Here is a 22,802-nt window from a genome sequence, read left to right on the forward strand (position 1 = left end):
AAAGCATCTGCAGCGTGGCTTTCTTTACAAAGTTGACACATTCTTGGCCAAGACCAACTTGTGTTCTTGGTGGACGAAGGCCAACATTTTCTTTTGACAGAAAAGCTGTGAGGGCTCAGTTCATTTAATGTTACACAACCAAATAATAATCATCATCATGATAATAATAATGTCCTGTCAAGTTGCTGAGTTTCTATTTAGTTTTAACATACAGTTACAAATACTGTATGAATAATGATTCAGGAGAAGGAATAATCAGAAACTCCCATGAAGGTTTCATTAACTTAACTGGATACATGGGTTGAGAAATAAATTAGATGCCAAATGAGCCGGTCAATCAGAAGTGGACTACTGTAAGTATCCTTTAATGTCAGTGAACACAGAGCTTAAACAAATCATTAATACTATCGTTTAATTAAAATGAAATATCTGACAAATGTCTGAAATGTAAAACATTTGTCAAGAGTTTTCAGAGTGCGAGTTTATAAGCCAAAGAAGTTGTGCTCAGGCAGTTAGCCGGAGTATCCAGAGCATGGGTCACTGGCTACTCTGTAGACTGGAATTAACAGACAACAAGAAAACAATAAAGTGAACCCTAATGCAAATTTTCATATCGCTAAATCCACGAGGGGCCAATGACAGGCTGAGTTCCTGGGGAAGTGCAGCCAAGCGCACCAATCAGAGAGGCCGAGTGACCATTAGTCTGAAACAATCAGCCTCTTAACATGCCAATATTTTGACGTTTGCATGAAGATTTAGTGCAATCAGGTCACACTCTCAGGAGAAAATCAAACATGCGTATGCTAATTCACATGCTGACCGGATATCAACCTGGAGACCTATTTCTGCCACATCTAACAACAAGCACCACAAATATCTGCATGAGCATCCATTTGACTTTTAAACCATTACACACACAAAGTTTGGGCTGATAACATGACTCGGAACTGAGTTTCTGCATTATCTGCCCCACGTATTCTCTCATATTTAAGAATCCAGGCTTCTAGACATTAATCCTTCATTCATCACAGTTGAAGGGGATGTAAATAGGACTCTTGCTGTCAGGGAGGCAGCCGTCAGGCCTCACTGTTCTCACAGTCATTACACTCCTACACATGAGGTACTGTAAATCCTTTGTTTTACAGGAAAATGCATTATCACTGGCAGCCAGACCCAAATTATCAATATTCTTCCTCACACTGATCTACAGTTGATGCATTATTTAAATAGGGAGGGAATAAATAACGTAAATGTTTATTATTTTCTTTTACCCCCCCGGTGCCCCCGTCCGTGCTGCTCGCTTTGTTGACGCAAAGTAAAAGTTTGGAAAGCTTAGAGAGATACTCCTACTCGTCGCAGTTCATTGCTCAGATCTGTTTGTGCTTCGCAAATCCTCCGATAGAGAGGAGCATCCATCACTGGTGTGTGCTCGGTGCGTGGGGGCCCCGCAATCTCTCCTGCCATTTTAAACACATGTCTTCTCAAAGTGCCATGTATTCAAAGAATGGACCAGCTAATCTGCTGCCCACACACAGCATCTAACAGGACGGAAATATCTAACAGAGACATTACTAATCCATAATCACTGTTATACCTGAGCGTCACAAATGAAGCTACAGTGAAATAAAACACATCCATTAAATCTCCAAATATTGTGGACATCATACATCTCAGTACTAATTTATTTGATGAGGCCTCACACTCGAGCAGTCATTTCAGTACATTCATGTTAGATACGTCTTAAATTTCCCTTAATGCCCAGTCACCTGTAATCTTAAGTCATTTCCCACTTTGTAGACGGCTCAGTGCAAGATTTCATTACATATTTACCTTCTCCGGTCAAAGGTTAAGTATGGGGGAAGAAAGAGTCATCTGGCAGACTAATAAGTGAACACTAACCAGAGCAACACTCTCTTTAAAATGTATCTTTAAAAACTCAGCCATTAAACTAAACCGGTTTATTTTCATCCCTTCACAGAAAATGAAGAAGGAGAACCGGACAGAGGAGAAACAGTATAAAATAAGAACGTTATCATTATTATTTTTCTCCATATGTGTGCATTTTTATTTCCCTTGGATGTTTAGGCTATGGCTTTAGCGACAAGACTATAAAGAGCTGTACACATAAAACTGTCCTACTCATTAAGGCACTTCCTCCCCGTAAGGAGAGGTGACAATTTTATGGTCCCAGCACTTCAACAATCACACAGATGCAAACAGTTGTAATTACTTTTATTTTAAAAATATGGGAAATGGTAGTTTAGAATGAATATTAAGTCAGGGGCCTTTGTGCTTTACATTCTCACCAGACAAATTTGACTGATAATTCCATTACATAAACAACTCGCATAATCTGTATTCTCTCATCCCTCTGTGGTTGATTTTTTTTTTTATTATTAACGGAAGCAATTATTTATAATTTCTTTAATACTGGCTTCTCTGACTGATATACTGGAATGGAGGGAGCTTAAAATATAATAAACGTTTGACCAAGAGCCTTGAACGTGACGACTTCATTTACACATTTCTCACATTTCTCCAGTGAGATATCTAAACTGTTTCTATGCTTTGGACTATTTTTATGTATCTTTTTAAGACACAGTGGGGTGTTTTAAGATAGGAGAATGAAAAAGATCAGGGTTAAAATAAAAAAAGAAAGAAAGAAAGGAAAAAAAGAGAATGCATCAGGGGAGCAGGCAAACAATTTTAAACAAACAAAAAAAATCTTTCTATACATTATTTTATTATAAATGAAGCAAGTCATGCAAACTACTCAGAATGCATAATGAATTTTATACATCATATGTCAAATGAATTAGCATGTCTAACTCAGCGAGAGGGACAGGGGAGCCTCTGCTAATTGGCAGCGAAGCTTCATGCATAATTATGGGCCAAGCGTCTTTGCTGTCGCACTGAGGCAGTAGCCGAATAACGAGGAGAAAAGAGAGGGAGAGAGAGAGAGAGAGAGAGAGAGAAACACAAAGGCCACGGAAGCTGGCTGGGAAGGGTGGGTGGTGTGGGGAGGAGGGACAGCGTTCTTCACAGCAGCTCATCAGGGCAGCGACAAAAACCACGACTGTCCATCAACAGCCACACACACACCCAGAAACACACACACATACACACAGGAGACAGCAGCATTTACCAGAGTGCTGCTGCTTTACACTGAGATAAGGAAAAGGCTTTGTGCTCCTTTTCCAGGTGTTTGTTGAACTGCCTAATGCAGTAATTAAAAGTGGATTTATTTTGTATTTTCCGCTTTATTCCACAGTGAAAAGGCCTGTACGCTACGATCAACACTGGAGTGCCCCTGCTTTGCAATGGCAAGGTAATAACCTCTGTAAAAACATTGAGTCAACATGCATTTACATGGTAATCAAATGACGAGTGGCCCCCGTTGAAGATAAATTATGTGCAGGAAATTTCATTTCCTAGGTTTGGTGTCTTCAATTACGTACCCTGTGATATGATAAATGCACCTATGAAATATCAAATACGGCTAAACTTTTGGATAATTATAGGCACATCACTAACATATTTGTGTGGGCAGATGAGAATATAAATTTGTTATTCTAGCATAGAGCGGCTCAGTGTGTGCAGTGTGAGAATGAATGGAAATGTTTGTCTTTAAAATCTGTATTCATTTCTAAGATCGAGTAAAGTCATTTCTTTTTTCCATCACACACGAGAAATGAATGCACATATTGAAGGACATGGCTGTGACAGTGAGCCATCGGTAATTTGGAAAGGGCAAAACAGACCAAACTTTAGGTATTTGAAAGACGAATTCAAAGAAATGGCTTACTTTGTTTTGTTTTTATTCACCTCATTTGCATTTTGCGATATATAATTTAATTAGTCATCGCTAATGAAGGGGCAGGATGTGATAAGCATCTTGCTTCATCCTGCTCCCTCTCGAACAAAGTTTTATACCGGTTTTCTCTGATAAACACTGATTAACACTTATTCCCTCTCTTATGTGTTAATCCTTTTTTGTCTGTCATTGTTTTAATGTTGTCTGAGATGAATACATGAATAAAAAACTAATTAAAAATAAAAAGACACTGGTGTTTCAGTAAGACTTATATACGCTAAAAGTGAAAGATTGACTTCAAATGTTTTGATGTAAGAAGTGCAACATGGGACGACGATGGCATGTGTTTAAATGACGGAAGATGAATATGTTTATTCTTTGATAAAATCACACAGTGTGACATGTTAAAGACTGCAGTGAGTCTCAGTACATGACGACGATGAAGCATCATGAAGGAAGTAGACTATAATCTACCGTACAGTGTTCACTTTACAGAGTAAATAAGTGTGTGTATGTGTGTGGGTGTGAGTGTGTGAGTGTTACCTGAGCAGACATATGCAGACCCGGCAACCTTGGGTGAGTCGACAGAAACCAAACCTCTGCTTGCCGTCAATATCCGTCAGCACAAAGGTGAAATTCTGCCCCACCTGACTCTTGTTAACCCTGGAATCAACCACACACAAACACAAAATGTCACATCGGGGCTCAATAGTCCGCTGATTACAATCAGCTGGAGAAAATCTACAAGACATTTTAAAATATAACAATTATTGAAACAAATTTGGCTGCAATAGATCAGAGACCAACTTTATAAACAGTCCAGTTTCACCACGTGCTCAATCCTCCTCAAACATTTCCAGCGTGGCTGCTTCAGAGAAACTGTAAAGAGATTTTCTGACCCCAAGGTAAATTCCTGAGAAACTAAAATAACACCCCCTACTCCACTAGATGGCAGCAGCTCAGCTTTGGTTAAAAAAAATAAAAAATAACAGTACTCCTCCTCCTCCTCCTCCACAGTCCGCCCTGTCTTTGCAGTGGGAATTTTAACATGTCATTTTCCACGCTGAAAATAAAAGCTGGGGACTTTTCCCTACACACACATGCACTGAAGAACACACTACTGTGCATGTCGTATCAAGATATCAAGAGAAGTGGGTCAGGAAAGACTATTACCTGTTCCGATGTCCTTACATTAGACTTATGGGAACAACTTTTTAAAATGTAAACAGGGGTTTACCACCAGAGAAGCCACTAGCAATGGTTAATAAACTCCTCATTATAGTTAAAAGTTAATCATCAGGTGGCAGAAATCAATTTGTGATGTTATTTCACCGTTCATAATACGTCTGTGAGATAAAAACGCATATTTTTTTGAGTCAATGTTAGTGCAAGGAGAGCTGAGTGAACATAAGTTTGTGCGTGTGCATTTGCATGTGTGTGTGTGTGAAGGTGGTAAAAGTGAGTCGTAGTTCTAAAAAAAACACGGAAGCAAAAGAGGAGAGGAATCGTACCTTTCCACGTCAAAGGGAAAGCAGAACTTTGGTATCGTCTGAAGGACCTCCTGAGAAACCAGAACAGAGACACACACACAGTGTTTTAGAGAAACATATATCAAAAGGAAAACAAACAATAACTGTGCGTTTCAAGACAAAAAAAAAATCTCTTGAGCTTTCACTAAGTGGTTGCTATCAACTGGCTGAGCAAAATGAGGATTAGTGTTAAATGCTGCTGATAGGAATCTGACAAAGGCTTCACATCCTAAACACTGCAGCCTAAACGCACTTAATCCAAATGAATGGGCAATATAAACCACTTCATTTGGTGGAACAGAGTGGAAAGGCTCCCCTTTTTTTTATCCTGAGGATGGGGAGGGATGCTCGATCCACAGCTTGAATAATTAGTCGTTAATAAGTTCATCGATTATCGGTTGCCAAATGGAGATGAAAAGATGAAGGGAGAGAGAGAGGGAGAGAGAGAGGAAGAAAGGAAGAGAGAGAAAGAGGGGGGACACACAACACCAAGGCTATGGTGGCAGATTGTAGTGACAATGGGCTAAGTAGCTCGGAGGGGTTAAGAGGTAAGAATGGGGGAGCAAGCCTTCAGGGCTTCACCTCCCAACACCTCCCTTGTGTGCTGGGGGAGAGTGGGGAGGGTGAGATTCTGCATGCTCTTCAAGCAAGGTGTGGGGTGGGGTGGGCTGGGGTGGGGTGGGCTTTTCCACCAGCGGCATATGGATTTAGACAGGGAGCAGGAACAGAGTGGAGCACCATATGGGTAAGCAACTCCAGACCAACCACACAGACACTGAGCACCAGGTCTCCACTCTGTCTCTCTCTCTGTCTGTCTGTCTGTCTGTCTTTCTGTTGCTCTATCTCCTCTACTCGCTTGCTGCTAACCTGGCCCAGAAAAGGCACCAGACCCTGGTCCATTTCACCCGTCTCTTTCTGCTACCTCTCTCTCTCTCAGTTCTGGCAAGGCTCTGCCAAACTCACAGACTAATCCAGAGGACTGCCTGGCCTCTATTGATGTCCATCTCTTTTCTCTTTCATTTGCCTGCCAGGCCTGGCCACTAAGCCTAAGGTCTCCCCTCTTCATTCTGACTGGAGATGACCGAGCTGAGAGTGATGCTGATGCTCCACTGTCTGTCTGTCTGTCTATCTCTCTCCCTCCCTCTCTCTCTCCCTCCCTCCCTCCCTCCCTCTATCTCTCCCCAAGAGACTGATGCGGACGACAGGTTGGGTGTCTGCTGCTGTCGACTACAGCTAAGACCTCGCAATGGGGAGCAGTCACCGATTCCCCTGCCCCTCCATATCAAAACTTAAAGCTGACACCCCCAGCAAAACAATCATCTCAACAGACAAGCAAGCGACTGTAACAATGAGCTACGACAGAGAGTGTGTGTGTGTGTGTGTGTGTGTGTGTGTGTGTGTGTGTGTTTGTGTCTTATGCATTTGTGCATTTGAAAGTGTGATGTACAGTATGCGAGAGCCTGCCTTCTTCAAGGACTTAGTGCGTTCAATGTGAGACGGTGGTTAAACATGTACATTTGCATGTGTTTGTGTGCGTGTGTGTGGGTGGGAGGCTGAGTTTGACTCGGCTATACGTTTGTGATGTGCATGTACCCACATATGGGGTGTATGAGGGGGGTGGTAGGGGTGAGATGGGGTGGGTGTGTGTGCGAAGTGGATGTTTTTACTTATGAGGATCTGTGAGAAGACTGATACCTCAACAAAGATGGAGGGCTCGGTGGCAGAGGAGGTCTGTCTCTGCTGTGGGACTGTGTGTGTGTGTGTATGTGTGTGTGTGTGTGTGTGCGTGTCTCTCTCTGTGTGCCGTCTCAGTGTGTGCGCCTGTAAAACTGTCACACACATCAGAGCTGCCATCGCTGTATGCGTTTGCTACTATTATTAACCACTATGTACGCACACCAATATGTTCCAGAGAGCCCTCCCTGGCGCACTGCATATGGCACACAAACCCAAACAGACACGCACATGCACACATACACGGGCGCCCGCTTTCCCTACAAATAAAAACATTTGACTTGCCAGATTTCAGAGCTGTAACAGCCCCGCCCACATCAGGTATCCATGTTTGAGTGACAGTCGTGGGGCTCTAGAGACTCTGATCTCGTACAGGACCGACGGAAAGTGATGTGTTTGTGTGTGTATGAAGTGTCACAGAAACGACAGATATATACATATACCTATGTGGATAGATATATATATGTATATGTATATGTATATGTATATATATATAACACATGTATATATATTCAAACACCTTACATTATGCACTGCAACGAGTATACTGACAACATACAATCTATAGACATATTTTTCATCTCCTCTACTGTCTATAGTAATTATAGAGAGAGGACAGCTGGATGACTTGTGAGACAGATCTTGAATCTGCAACTTACATTTTTTTTTTTATTTATCGTTAAATCTGCTTTTATTTCCAGTATTCAATTATTTCAAATAATAATGTGGAAAAAATGGCCATCAGAATTTGCCTGGGGAGGCAAAGACTGATATATATTTATATATGTAATTTATTTATTTTTTTTAAACCTTGAGATATTCAGAATATAATCACATAAAACTGACTCTCACATTTGCAAAATTATAGAACCAGGGTACGAGCATGTGGCATGAATGTCAAAGCAGCCGCAGCTAATATTTATCAACATTAATATATGATGATCGCTCCTCTTTGATGATTATTTAATCATTAAATGTAGTCAATCAATACAAACTTGAAGAGAAAGAGCTGGTGGGAAAACACACCCTTGTAAAAAAAAAAGTGTAAATTTTGCAACATTTTTTGGTGAAGTCGCATGTTGCAGCTGAATATCCCTCACCTCACCCTTCTCTAACAATAATATTGTGTTGGAGAACCACATGTAGTCTTCAGTAAAACTCAAAAGGTATTTAGTTTGTTCATTAAAAATCCTACCATAAAATAAAAATACACTAAATCAACCGATATACTGTAAGTAAGCAAGCCTTTTCTTTTGATGATTTGGGTGAATCAACTCAACTGATATGCAATTCAAACTCTTTCATTTTGTCAAAAAATACATAATACAGCTCATTTAAGCTCCACAAAAAAGACAATGTACAGAAACTTCTCAACACAGACATAGCGGGAGTTTTCTCTTTAAAACATCAGCGTTGTATCCTATGGCTTAATTAAAATATAAAATATATGGGGAAAAATAAATGCAGAGTACATGGAGAAGCCTCCATTTGTACCCAACTCTGAGTACAAATGAGCCTTTGCTGGTATTCTTACATATCTGAAGCTGTTTCTGCTTCCCTAGCTCTCCATGACTGGGCCATACCATGGGGAATGGCATAAAGAGGGAGTTTTCCACAGTTGCTTAGTACAGTAAGGACCCACACATGCATACACACACACACACTCACACACACACGCATGTACCCACCATACTTGCCATTTTCTCAAGACAAAAGGGGATAAAAAAGGCAGTTAATGTATTTGCAGCTTTGTGTGGAGGGGTAGGGGGTGAGGGAGGAATCTGCTGCTCGGCAGGGCTTGGCAGACACTGGTGTATGTGTGAGTATGATTGTGTGTGTATGTGCGTGTTGTTTATCGTGAGTGGAGACAGGGGTATCACTCAGTGAGACAGAATGCTCTGGGTTCCCCCAGCGGACGATCCTGCTATCACTGCACCACAACACTACAACAGCACACAGCAGCGCCGCCAAGCTATGCACCATACCCCAGCAGATTAGCACGATACAGCAGGGACGAGCAAATAACTTTGCTGCACGGGGCGACACACGCGCTTGCCTTAGTCTCTACTGTTAAAAAAAAGAAAAAAGGCCTAAACTTCACTTTTATTCCCGCTTTACCTCGGTTCTTTTTACAAGTGATGGTAGCAGGTTAAGGTACTATATATGGTTGAGGCATACAGCAGGCACCTGGGGGACTTGACACGTGACAGATCATACTGTGTGGGCTCAGCTTGACTGTCACTTACACACATACACATGCACCTCCCCTCTTGGCCACTTACCATCACTGTAAAGGGGAAAACCAGCTCCCTTACTAAGATCATAGCAAGTGGGCAGAATGAAGTTAAGCTATTTAGAAAAAAAAAAAAGTCTCACTAATAGACTGGATTAAATACTATACACACACTACCAGCCATGGTGTTTCATTTTGGGTGTGAACTTCATGAGTAATATTCACTTTACCATATGCTTGCACAAATAGAGGAGACAGACATGAATGCTATAGAGGAAAATGTGAAGGGGGGAAAAAAGGATGGTGTAAAAGGGTAAAATGCTAAAAGTAATAAAATACGAGAAGAAAAAAAGATGAGGCGAGAGGAGAAAGATGGGGGCAGACAGAAAGACTGACAAGAGTGAATGTCACAAGGAAGGGAGAGATGGAGACGATATTCAGTAGATGGACAGGACAGCAGAGGAAGGGAGGAAGGAAGAGGAGGGAGAAAAAAGCAGCTCGGTTCATGCTCCTCTCCCCATGCAGTGAGGATTCTTCCCTGGGGGGACTCAGACTTTAAGCCCCTGCCCTGCTTTATATTCCCCTGGATACTGCAGCCAGATCAATCTCGCTAGCTACCCAGTGTAACTCAACCTAGTTCAGTGCAGCTTGGCCCCCAGAGCCCTTTACACAGGATGTAGTTTTAGGAGGAATGGAGCTGGTGTTGGGCAAATCTGTGAATGTACCACTGGTGGTGCATCAATATTAGAAGCAGATTTTAAAAGGACAGTTACCAGTGTTTTTGCATGTGTTAGCCAATTACTACAATTCACATGTACTTTACGTTACCGTCAGCCGTTATATTTCTGAATGTGTTTTTCCTCGGTCTAATCCATCACGGCGTACGTTGTGTCTGCTTTTATTTATTTTTTGCCAGAGTTAATTTATTATTTCCTGGTAATGCAATTCTAAGTGCAGACTGATTTGAAAGGCCTGCACTGCATTACCACACAGAATAACACAGTTCAGAATAATGCACACAAGATGTTCACTGAGATGAATTACCTAATCCAAGTGAAGTCTATGCAAGTATTTTTTTTTTTATTATATATACCACATGGAAATTAATGGGTAACAATTAAAGCCAGCAAGGTAGTAAAACACATTTTAATATCTAAAAGAGTACTGAATCACACTGGTGCTTCTACAAGACAATTTAGCAATGAGGTTCACTCAGCTCTGGAGCAGTGGATCGCACTAAGTTTGACTTACCGTCTGTATACTGACAGCATTATCATGGCACCAAATATACTATGGAGCCAGACTATTACATGACCTTTGTGCATCTTTGGGATACACAGTTCATAATAATTAGAACCATCAGCTCCGGTCCCTGTATGTCTGCTCTTAACATCATAACTTTGGTCAAATATTCAGTTACAATATGTTGTCACATGAGTCACCAGCTGCAAGACGTTAACAAGGAGGACACCGCATGGTCAAAGTGATTTTCCATGATAAGTCCTATGAATACCACAATTCATCATCCCTACAGAACCTTGGGCTGCAATGATTCATGGATTATTAATCAAGTTGATTATTACTCGACTGCTAAATTAATCTCCAAATATTTTGATTATCCATTAATCAGATTGAGTAGGTTTTAGGTTTCAATAAATAAAAATCTTCTGTGGTTTCAGAGATATCATCATCATTTTTGCAGTTTGGAAAACACTAATATTTTACACTGTTTTCTGCATTTCATGGACAAAACAAAACAATTTGATTCATCCAGAAAATAAGTGACAATAAAAATGTTAGCTGCAGACCAAAGTCCATTTAGTGAAGGTTTGTTGAAGTATTCCAAGTCCAGTGAGTAACATTTGGATTAATTGGCAAACATTTAATATACTAACTGAGGTTTTCTTAGACTGAGAATAAGCCTTTAGGCAAGGTCCTTGCTTTATAGAGGCCTCCATGTTACGCTGCCATGTTTCTACAGACAAACCATTTTGTAGGGGAAGGTAACTAGTCACATGAAGTTGTATATGTTTATGAAGGCCAACATATAGTAGATACCCGACATGCTTGGGAAAGGAAGGAGTCAGTGGATGAGTGTAGTCTCATCATTAGATGTCATTAATTCATACATACTGCATCTTTACTTTTGACTTCCGCACACACTGAAAAACTGCCATAATGTTGCAAAAGCAATAAACCTTGTTACACATTGGTACAATCTCTCTGTGAAACCTTGTTCTAAATAAATGATGTCTAAAAACAAACCATGAAATTAAACTGAACTTGTGATTCAACATAATGGCAACACCATGGTGTAACAATTGTATAATTGTGCACAGGGTCATTCATTAAAAACATGAGAAAATTCTTCACATAACACTTGGCTGGAGGATTCACAGGTATGCTTCGCACCTTTGAGGTTCTACTTCCTGTTTGAGAACTCTCTGGTATGTGCAGAACTATATAGTATCTATATGAGTTAACTAGAGTATGGATGGAGTGGTTTGCAGCAGTCCAGGGACCCTGGGTATCCAGCCATTGCTTCAACAGTATAATGACATATTCAGCAGGGCTACTAACACATCAGCACTGGAAACCATGGTGTCTCAACTCACCCTTTCTTCACCTCTTCCTCCCGCACGTACCCGTGCCCTCTTCATCACCTCCCCTCTTCCTTTCCTTCTCTCTATCCCCCCAGTCTCTGTCCTCTTTCACCTCCCTCCTAAACCCCCCTGTCGTCATCCTAGATTCCCCCCTTCCTGCATACCCCACCTTTTCCTCACCCTTACTGACACCCCTCGTCCCCCCTTACGCCCCCCTTTTCCCAATTAGTCTGTCTGTGTGCAGCTACCCAGCCGATCTCTGCCCATCCTGCCGGTGCTGGTTCGCTCACCCAGCCCCTCTGGCTAACATGACAAAGAGAGATCCTCAGTATTCAAACAGACACACTGCTTTCAAATGCCGAATGGCAGGGTCGACCTGGGTGCAGCTTTAAGCAAAATATTCAAATTCTCAGCCTTTCTTTTTTAAGAATTTGCATGGATATGCATTCATTTGCAGTGTGTAAAGGCACAAGGACAGCTGAGCCTGGGTTTTACAGCGAGAGAGGGGAACAAAAATAAATAATGCAGAGTAAAAATGTATAATGGTAGGAAACCTTGATTGGATAGACTGGTGGAATAAAACCAAGCTCGAGATTGCTAAAGACATCAAAATCAGACGTATACATTTTTAGGACCATGTAACTGATGAACGGCCGACTGTTAGCTTACAGGGAGGAAAGGGATCTGAGTTAGTCTGTGATCTCACACACTGTAAACAACAACTTCCTGTTTCTTCCGTCATCTCCAAACTGCACCAGATACCGAAAGGTCAATAGAAGTGATACTTGCAGTGAGGTGAAGAGAAAGACACAGAAAGAGACTGAAAGAAATGCACACACACATAAACGTATCAAAACAGTGAGAAAAACTGAGGGATGGAAAAAGAAAGACAAAGTTTGGGGAAAAATGAGGAGGGATAGAAGGTGTTTTTTTATATACATGTACATTAAAATATGGCTCCACTGCCGTTGTTGTCAGTGTCACAATCAAACAGCTGTACACTGAAATCAGCTATCAAGAAACAGCACACTGTGACTGTTTTTCAAACATCAAGAGGAGAGAATACACACAACCAAGTTTATATCCAAGTTCTTAATATTGATATAAGATACAAGCTCACATTTCACATTAATTGTGATGCATGTTGCATTAAGGTCCATGCATAAGGCTGATAATTTGTTTCCCCTACATGTTGAGCATATGTGTAGTAAATACAATAAACCTGGTCCTGAACCTGAAGTAAAAAATGAAACTGGGTGAATTTAAATCATCAGTTCCTTTATAAAAACTGTAACCATGTGAATCGCTGAATTGCTGAATGAGCAAGTTTGTTCCTCTGAACAAACAAACCAACTAAAATTTCTCTTATCTTTTTTTTGGAGCATTCTCTAATAATGTACCCTGTCATAAATTCAATTAACCAATTTATATCAACAGAGGCCACAAGAGATTCATCCCCTGTCATGTTACTGAATATGGCATATTAATCCAGGGCTTTACAAGTATCAAACAGTCTATATCAACTACTTCTGCTCCCAATAACATTCACATCCCACTACATCTTCCTGATCAAAATCAATATTTTCTATCCTGGAATAAAATAAATGCAGACATTATAAAAACAATTAGAGCATATGAAGGTATGAATTTCACACAATCTAGAGAGTGGGAACCAGGGTTTGGAAATATTGCCTGTGATCCCACTTTTGCAGGTGACCCAAAGCTCCTTCCTGTTGAGCGATCCCAACATTGATACCATGATTGACACATCTCAAAACACACACTATGCATTAGTAACAAAAGCCTTGCTGAAATTCATATACAACTTTCAGTATTCATGAACACATAAGCTCCATTCTACAGGCAGCTCAACATTTAATGTAAAGGAGTGACTACACCATCTGATGCAAGGAGGCACATGCAGCATAAGAGAGACTAAGACAAAGGAAAAAGACAGAAAATGAAAGAGTGACATAGAAAGAGGGGGAAAGAGAAGCCAGATTTAGAGATGGGATTTAAAAAAACAAAACTACAGAATATAATGTGGAGAGAGGGAGAAGAACAATGGGCAGAGGAACAGCCTCCTCTGGCCACTGCAGACCTCAGACCCTGCAGAGATTCCTTTCATTAGGCTTTAATAGTATGCTGCCGGCTTGCCATTCTGACCTGCGCTCTGTGCCAGTAATAAGAACGGCCTTCAGAGCTGGACCAAAGCAACAGAGCTGCTTGAGAGTGGGAAGATGGGGGGGTGGGTGTGGGGGGTGACGAGGAGAGGTGGAGGGGCATATGAGCGGATGCGGTGCACTTTCAAATTGACACGGGGGCGTTACATTTTCACATTCTTGCTCACTCTGCCCGGGCTGATAGGAGAGGGAGATGGGAGAACAAGGAGTTTTGTCTTTCTGGATATTTTTTTTTTAATCCGCTGCACAAGTTTCTGTTTCCAGTGACCCTTCTGATGCAGCGTGTCTCAGGTGGGAAGGTTATTTTGGTTGTCAAGAGTCCCATGTTACCAGAGCCCTTCTTCACCTGGGGCTGAAGGTGGCAGACTAATCTTCTGGCCTCTTCAGGCTCATGACAACACCTGAGAGGTATATTCATATGTGTATGTGTCACTTATCTAGAAAGAAGGAAACAAAAATGTTTGCTGGTAATAGTTGTCATTGTCAAATCTGTACTTCAGGACCCTTGAGGACATCACAGATGCCAGAACCAAGGACGAATGAATGAAGGACCATATCGGACTCGTGTGGAACACTCAACAGGACAAATTTTCACTTCAGCTCTTTATTCCCACCTCCTCAATGAAAATGTCACAAGGAAACTAGCTGCCAATGAAGTTTTAGATGCTGGGGGGGAGTGTTTGTGGGGGGGGCGGGGGGCACACACGTTATCGCAGTTATTTTCTACCGCTTTAGTCTAAAATGCTAACACATGTAGAATGAATTCAATAATTCAATGTCCAGTGCCAAATCCATTCCCCATCTATCAGCTGCTAATGAGTCACCTCCAATACAACATTCCATTGGGGTGGTACACATGTCGTCCATTGTGCTGCTCTCATTTATTTTCAGCTTTTCCACAAGGATGTATTTATGTTTGGGGTGAGGGGGCATATTGCTTGGAGAATAAGTATGTGGCGTCAACAATAACAGTGTGCATTATTCCAGTGCCTGTCCTGCTGATGTCCTTTCTACATATCACAGATGGGCTCAGACAGGGGAGAGCGGCAGTATTATGCTTCTGCCGAGATCTTCCACTGAATATATTACCATGTGATAGGAGGATATGTCTCACTCCCTAATACACACACGTGCACGCACACACACACACACACACACACACACACACGTAGTGCTGGGCCAAAAGAGCTGCATATGCCCCAAACATACAAGCATGGGCTTCATTAATGAAGTGCCAGGAGGAGAGGGATAGTGAGCGAGAGACAAAGACAGAAAGTGTGTGTGTATGTGTGCACATGCACGCACGTGGACGTTACTAAGCAGCCGGGATTCCTTCTTTATGCTTTCAGCTCCCACTGGGCTTAGCTGGACTGTATGAACCTGCCTCTAACACATGGCATCACACACAAACACATGCACACACACATGCACTCTCACCCACACACATACACATACACACAAATGCTGTATACATTGAAGCACGACAGGAGGGAGCAACACTGGCTCCTAAACATTTGGCAGTGGACATCTCATTGACAGATGTACATGGAATCTAGCAGAGAGGGTCAGGTCATCACAGTGCCCTTCTCTTCCTTCTTCTCCTGCCCCTCCTAACCACCAGCCTTCTCTAGCAATTTGTTGTGCCATTGCTTCCTCTTCGTCTCTGGCGGGTGGCTACTGGTTGTGCCATGCATGCCGTAGTTAAGGAAAAATTAATGCCAATTAAGCCACATCGTTATATGTGTGATAGCTCTGTTGGCAAAAGCAGTGTGTGCTGCAAGTCTGGCATCTGATACCGTAAATATGAGCTTCCTGGCTGACAGGGACAACCTGTTTCCAAGTGCAGATGCAGTCTTTCTTCCTCTGTGACTGCAGTCATAATACTGAAAGAGTTTGCCATTATTCTCAACATTACATATATACTTTATGTACATTTTGGAGCATATAATGTACATATAAGCCGGAGCATCACACTAGTCTACCATGCATATGTTAAACCCTCCCAGTTCATGTGGTGAACCATGTTACACCACATGTCCCTGTTCCCTCTTCCACAATCTCATTTCCCTTAAGTGGCCAAATTTGTTTCAATCGTGACACAACAGCGATAATAAGAGAGCTAAATAACAATAAAAGTATTGGGGCTTGGTATGTTTATTGATTTCCCTACAATTCCCTTCATTTCTGATTCACCAGGTCTTGAATTGATTACATTTCAAATTAAATCTGAAACCAATTAGGTTAGGGACACATGTCATGTTAAGATCAGTCCAACCTCATGACCTGCAAATACTTTTTGTAGTCAGTCCTTTTGGGGTATACATTTGAAAACATATAACCTGCCTGCTGAATGGCCAACAGTTAACCCTCTCGTGACCATCATGATATCCAAGCTGCCTGGATTTATTTTTGATTTCATGGCAGTAGAATTGTCAAAATGTTCATTGAGTGTTTCTGCCCATTTTTCCAAGATAACGTTCACTTTCGATATCTCGCAGTTTTTCAACCGTTTAGAAATAACGATATTGAGAAGCTGACGTCATAAACGTGTGGCACGCTGCTGAATCTTGTCTCGCTCCGTGGAAGTCCTGAGGGCTACCGTAATGACAAGTGTATGTGCACAAAGCTCTATTGCCCTACTTTCTGGTATCAATCCATCCATCTTCTACCACTTTATCCTCCACATGAGGGGTGCAGTACCAATCTCAGCTGACAGGTCATACCCTGGACAGGTTGCCAGTCCATAGTTTTTGAAGATATTTTCTAGATATCACAAACAGTCTAGGAGTTACGGTATGGAGAATTACGCATGTCAAATCCAGTCAGCATGGTAACAGAAGGGTTAAACAGCAGCTTAGTGACTAGAGTCCACACATTACTGTTTATACAATAACCAGGGGGGCACTAACTTACATTTACTGTTAAGAACACTGCTTTCAGTATTGGCAGAAGAGCCAAAAGTGCAATTATCTTATCTATGATAGTGGCTTGTAGGATGGGTACAACTGTAGCCTGAATCCACTACAGTCCACCTGCAGCTTGTGAAAGACTAGACTTTACTCCACTGCCAAAACACACCACTGCTTTCTTTTCACCAGTCACTGGGTGATACTGGAGAGATGTGAGCAACGGGGCGTAAAAACGCTTCCCCTGCTCTTCTCTCGCGTCTCCACCACCCTTCTTCTCCCAGGAAGCGAGCCCAGAGGTCAGCACAATCAGGACCCATGAGCAACAAAGGGCCCTAGTTAGGCGCCCAGCTCAGTGCCCGAGCAAAAGGCCAGCTTATCGGGGCGAGACTGTCCATTAGGCAAGACCCCTTGAACACCCCAGGGATCCGAGGTGAAAGGGGTTAGAAAGAAGAATAAAAACACTATCAACCCAGACACATAGACACACATATTCTCAAAGACATACACAGATCATATGAGGCCTTGTTTGACACTGCTGTCAGGGTGCAGTGAAGGAGAAAGATGAGAACCTGTGTCACACCAAGACATCACACACACACAATACACACACACACACTACATTTAGGCCTATGTCTCTCCCCACACAAACAAAAAAGGCATGAATTTCCATCTATTTCATGTCTCAGTTCCCTACACCGTGCAGCCTGCTGTTACAGCTTCATATAACTGGCTGCAGCAGCACCTACAGAGCTGACAAAATACTCAACGTACAACATCACTGCTTTTCTGTCTCCAATCTTTTTGGGGGGGGGGGTGGCTTTGTCCTTGTAAAATGCCTCTAGTCTGACAAAGCTGCTGTATTCTCCTGCCCAGCCTGCCATCCTCTGTCAATTTTTTACATGTGGTGCATCAGTGTGTCATTGGGGACTTCACAATTTCAATTCAAAGAACTGCAGGCATTTCACATCTACATTTGTAATTTTGTCAGAAGCATTTCTTGAGCCACATTATCTCGTTTTAGAGAAACAGACACCACAAACGTGTTTCAGACCATGTCTTCACATTTTGTAATCCCACACACCTATGCCCTTCTGTTGATCACATCAATAGTGTGGTAGAAAGATTATCAATATTACAACTTTTTTTTCAACTCTTTCCCACCTTAACCATTACATTTGTTGTCAAACATTTTAAAATCAAAGAGTACATCTGCCTCAACAGAACTTTTTTTTGTTGGTGCTATGTATAGATGTAGCCACATATCATTGTCTTCAAGTTCGCATCTCTGGAACCTTGTTCCTGAACCTCCTCACACCTACCCTGACTTCTCCACCACGACTCTCACCCACTATCTCCTCTCCTCAAGGTCAACGCTCAGCTCCCCGAGGGCTGGAACCACCAATCATGTCCCCCGGCTCCTCTCCTTTACCTCAATCCCTCAGACCACTGCTCCTTCAGCCACCCGCCTGACCTCTCTTCCACCGAGCCCTCCACCAATCACAGTGTGTCAGACAGCCTGTCCTGATGGAGCATGGTGTCAGAGCTGAGGTTGAAACCTCATGAGACTGTCTGCCTCCCTTCTCTTCCTTCTTTTTCGTCTCCATCTCACTTTCTCACAGTGAAATGTTTTAAGCTGATCCAATTCTACTTGGAATTATTTAAAACAGCTCAAAACATGCACAATAAGTGGAGACTGATACTATTATTTGCCTTGTTTCCATGTCTAATTTGCCAGTGGTATGGCACACAGTTAAGACCACTCTGCACAACACCTGCCCATCAAAACAGTAGTCGTCAAAGTATTTGTACTTTGTCAGAAGAAAAGTGCATCAATAGCATCGAGGGGCACAGCACATTCATCGCATACACAATTAGGCATTAAAACGCATGCACATGAGGGCATAGATTTTTTTTTTTTTAGAATCGAATCGTTGCTACAGTAGCCTTGGCATAACTGATAAGAGCATGTTACATGATCAATTTGATGCAGAGTGTGGCAGGAATATGAAAGGTTTCTTAATAAAATGTGCGGAATAAGCATAGAGAGTTAACATCAACCTAAGTCAGCTGAGAGAAGACCTTGCACTAAATCAATCAATAATTTAAAGTTTCCTTTATGTTCGTGGATATTATGCTGCAACTGCAAAAGACGCAGTGTGTAATTTGCCATTTTCTTGCAACAGTGGTTTGTAAGCAAAATAATAAGCCAGCAGGGAGTTAGAGATGGCGGTCAGAGGGGAGATGGAGGGATGATGTAAAAATTGACACATTTAAATTAAAGGGGAGAAAAAAAGCCAAAGTGAAAAACTGGGAATAACTTATATGGTTTGACCAGAACAGTGCATAATGATGATAACGCCAAGACAGCCAAAACGCAACCTTATCTCTATAAGTGTGCATGTGACAGCATGTGCAATGATGGTGGAAAGCTGCTTGTACACCATAAGATATGGTGAAATAGTGCATTATAATACTGAATTTAGCAATTACTAATGGTATATTGTGAACACACAGGGGTACACACAGTGAGACAATAGTCCCCTGACTCAGGACTGTTGACATGAGGCACGTTGGGTCTATGGATTCATGCTGCTGATCCCAAATCCTGCTCCAACCATCTGCAGCCTTAGCAGAAATCCAGACCGCTCAGACCAGATTATGTTTTTCCAGTCTTCTGCTGTCCAGTTTGGGTGAATCTGTGTCTACTGCAGCCTCAGATCTCTTGTTCTCAGCTGACAAGAACAGAACCCGATATGGTCCTCTGATGTTACGGCTAAGTTGCCTCGAGGTTTGAAAATGTGCATTCTGAGATACTTCTCAGTTCTCCACTGTTGTGAATAGCATCTATCCCTACAGAGCTTCCGGTCAGTGGATGTTTTTATTCCCATACTATTCTGAGCTAAAACTCTTGAGACTGATGTGGATGATCTTTCTAGAAGAGCAGCAGTTTCAGAAATACACAAAACAACCCATCTGTTACCGACAATAATGCTAAATCGAGTCCCGTTCAAACACATTCTTATCCTGACGTTTGGTGGGAGCATTAACTGAGCTCCTGGCTCTTTCCTACATGGTTTCCTGTAAAACACTACAGCCACATGATTGGCTGATCGGACAGTAGCAGGAATAAGTAGGTGGTCAAGTGTTCCTACAAGGATGCATGGCAATTTGACAGAAGAACTAACATAAACAATGAAAGTCATTATTAGGAAGTAACACTGATCAGATATCATGAATTTTCTGTCTTAGATTTGTTGAATCATTTTATATATTGTTGAGATTTTGGTCTGGGTTAGGTCAGATGTGGCTGACCTGTAGATCAAATTCAGGTAAAAAATATAAAATAAGATTTGGGCAGTCAGTACTATCACATTAGGTTGAAATTGAAGGACATCTAGCGAGAGTGAGTGTGTGGTCCTTGTTGGTTTAATTAAACTGCCTTGTTTGTTAAGCCCTTTAATTCCAAATTCCAAAGCAGGATGACAGGTGTGATGATGATGACATAACATACTGACAATGACATGCCAAACATCCCTAAAGTCCAAAACCATGAGGAGGACGCAATATAATATATGTCATTCTGCAGTTATAGCCGATATAGCTGAGGTACAACAGCTTCTAAGGGTGTGTGAAGCAACTTAGTTCTTTAAAATGTTGTGAAGTTCCTGGCAGTCTCCAAGTTTTTAAATGGTCTGTTTGTGGAACTTGCTGAGTGTTTATCATATTATCCTCTGTTCTCTACAGAGACGCGAGCCTTTTATACACCACACTGTGGTTAGCTGGGATTATAACTGGCAGAATCATTCTCCCTCTCTCCCCCTGTGTGTGTGTGTGTGTGTGTGTGTGTGTGTGTGTTCCGTCTACTGTGTTTTTCCACAATTTTGGGACGAGATCTGAGAGGAAATGGACAGATTTCCATCTGTCTCCTCCACTTGCAAAAAAAAAAAAAAACTTCTTGTAATTCAAATATATGCTTTAGCCACCTCTCTCTCTCTCTCTCTCTCTCTTCCCCCTCTTCCCTTCAGTCTCTCTCTCTATCCAAGTGGCATCTGCAGATGACCAGGGCATCAAGAGTCTCTGGGGCTGAGGGAGGAATAGGGGAATAGAGAGAAAGAGAGAGAGAGAAAGAGGGAGCAAGCGCCTCTCACTTCATATTTCCCTAGCACCACCCCGGCGTGCCAGCCAGCCTGCAGTCTGTTCTCCTTTGAGCTTTCTATTCTACCACGGAACAGAAAAAAAAATCAATTCATATTTCCATAATCCACACTCCTGTCTGTCTTCATGTCTTTGCACCCCCCTCCCCTCCCCTCCATCCCTCTGCCTCGCTTTCTCTCTCTGTCTACTTCACTCTCTCCGCTTCTCCCCTGGGGTAGGATAACCCCTCCACCCCGATCCTACGGCCTACAAATGTCATTACGCTGAGCAACAATAACAGCCTAAACAAAAGGAGGCCTTGCTCTGAGCTCTGAGCCCCTCAACAGAGACTGTTGGCTGCTGCTGCCATATGCTGGCCAGCTCGGGCCGCAGAAAGAGACGGAGACTGTGGCTAGAGGATTCAGCCTACAGCCCCACAAAGGAGGAAAGGAGCCCTAATCCTGGTAATGAGGCCTGTGAATACAGCCTTTATGTATACGGGGGAAAGGGCCAATCCCTCTGTACACAGCACGCTAACTAGCCATCTTAAGGGCCATCTTATCCACACAAACGATCTGGCTGACAACAGAATTAAAGTAAGGTTGTGGGGGGGCTAAAAAAAGAGGAAACATGCTGGAGGAGAAGGATGAGACGAGCCCATGTCAGCACATATCCTGTGTTTACACCATTTCTCTCCCTTCTCGCTTGGACTCAGTTGCTCTTTTCACTCCTCTTCCTTCACCACCATTTCCTGTGCCTACCTCTGCAAGTCTGTAATTTCTTGCTCACACTCTCATTCCCTCACTCCCTCCACCACTTACTCTGATAGCATGCGCTGGTTCTTGTGGGGCAGGCAGACATCGCCTGAAGCATATTTTTACAAGCCCGTTTATTCCACAAAGTGGATCAGAGAGGCAGGAGAGCTGTTTAAACTCACTGGCATGGCTGCCGTGTAAAGAAATAGTTAGCCTACGCACAACTTGTTGTCTTTCTTTTTTTTTTTTCCTTCTACTTGTCCATATCTGTGCTTCTTTCACTGGTGGGCTGCTGCATCTGTCCAGTGATTTGCTCCAGGTCCTGTTTTGTCCTGTGGATGCTCTTGGCACGGACACAAGCTGTTTTGTTTTGTTGTCAAATTTAACTGTCAGTGCAAAAATTTAAAAAACACACTCACTGCTTGGGAAGTAACAGTGGCAGGTGATGATTCAGTCTCATCTACTTAGAGTACTGAGTGACAAGCACAACATGGAAAACACTTACTGTTATTGTTTTGATCAAATTTGATGTAGACTGTTTGAATGTGAAGCCAGAGATAAAAACAAAGGCATCCTGCTGAGAGTAAATTCTTCTGAGGGTAAAGAGTAAGCCTTTTAAATAAAAGGCAGATTACATTTTAAAATGATTCCAACGTATTGTCCAATAAAGTCAGCTAAACCATCTTAGGACTGTCTTAGAGGACAATTCAGGCCAATGAAATGTCTTGGCCATAATTTTGATCAGTATTACATGGTACATGTGAAAAACTAACAACTCTTTCAGTTAACTCTCTGATGAGATATATATACTTCTGATGCATCTAAATCCCAGTCTCCCAGTCTAATACCAGGGGTTCGGGAAAATTAAAAATCCAACAAATACGAAAGACTGGAATGATAAGGTTTGG

General features: G+C 42.1%; 1 protein-coding gene across 3 annotated transcripts in view; it reads right to left on the minus strand.

The window, feature by feature from the left end:
- Positions 1-22,802, minus strand: part of dennd1b (DENN/MADD domain containing 1B) — a 97,943-nt gene that overhangs the window by 52,223 nt on the left and 22,918 nt on the right. For all 3 annotated transcript variants that reach the window (XM_044044702.1, XM_044044701.1, XM_044044700.1), the window contains exons 4-5: positions 5,326-5,375; positions 4,358-4,477 (exon numbers count right to left, since the gene is read on the minus strand). In XM_044044702.1, the coding sequence (XP_043900637.1) occupies positions 4,358-4,477; positions 5,326-5,375 (170 nt within the window). The remainder of the gene's footprint in view (positions 1-4,357; positions 4,478-5,325; positions 5,376-22,802) is intronic.

Source organism: Solea senegalensis, linkage group LG14, assembly GCF_019176455.1.
Source record: "Solea senegalensis isolate Sse05_10M linkage group LG14, IFAPA_SoseM_1, whole genome shotgun sequence".
Taxonomy (NCBI): domain Eukaryota; kingdom Metazoa; phylum Chordata; class Actinopteri; order Pleuronectiformes; family Soleidae; genus Solea; species Solea senegalensis.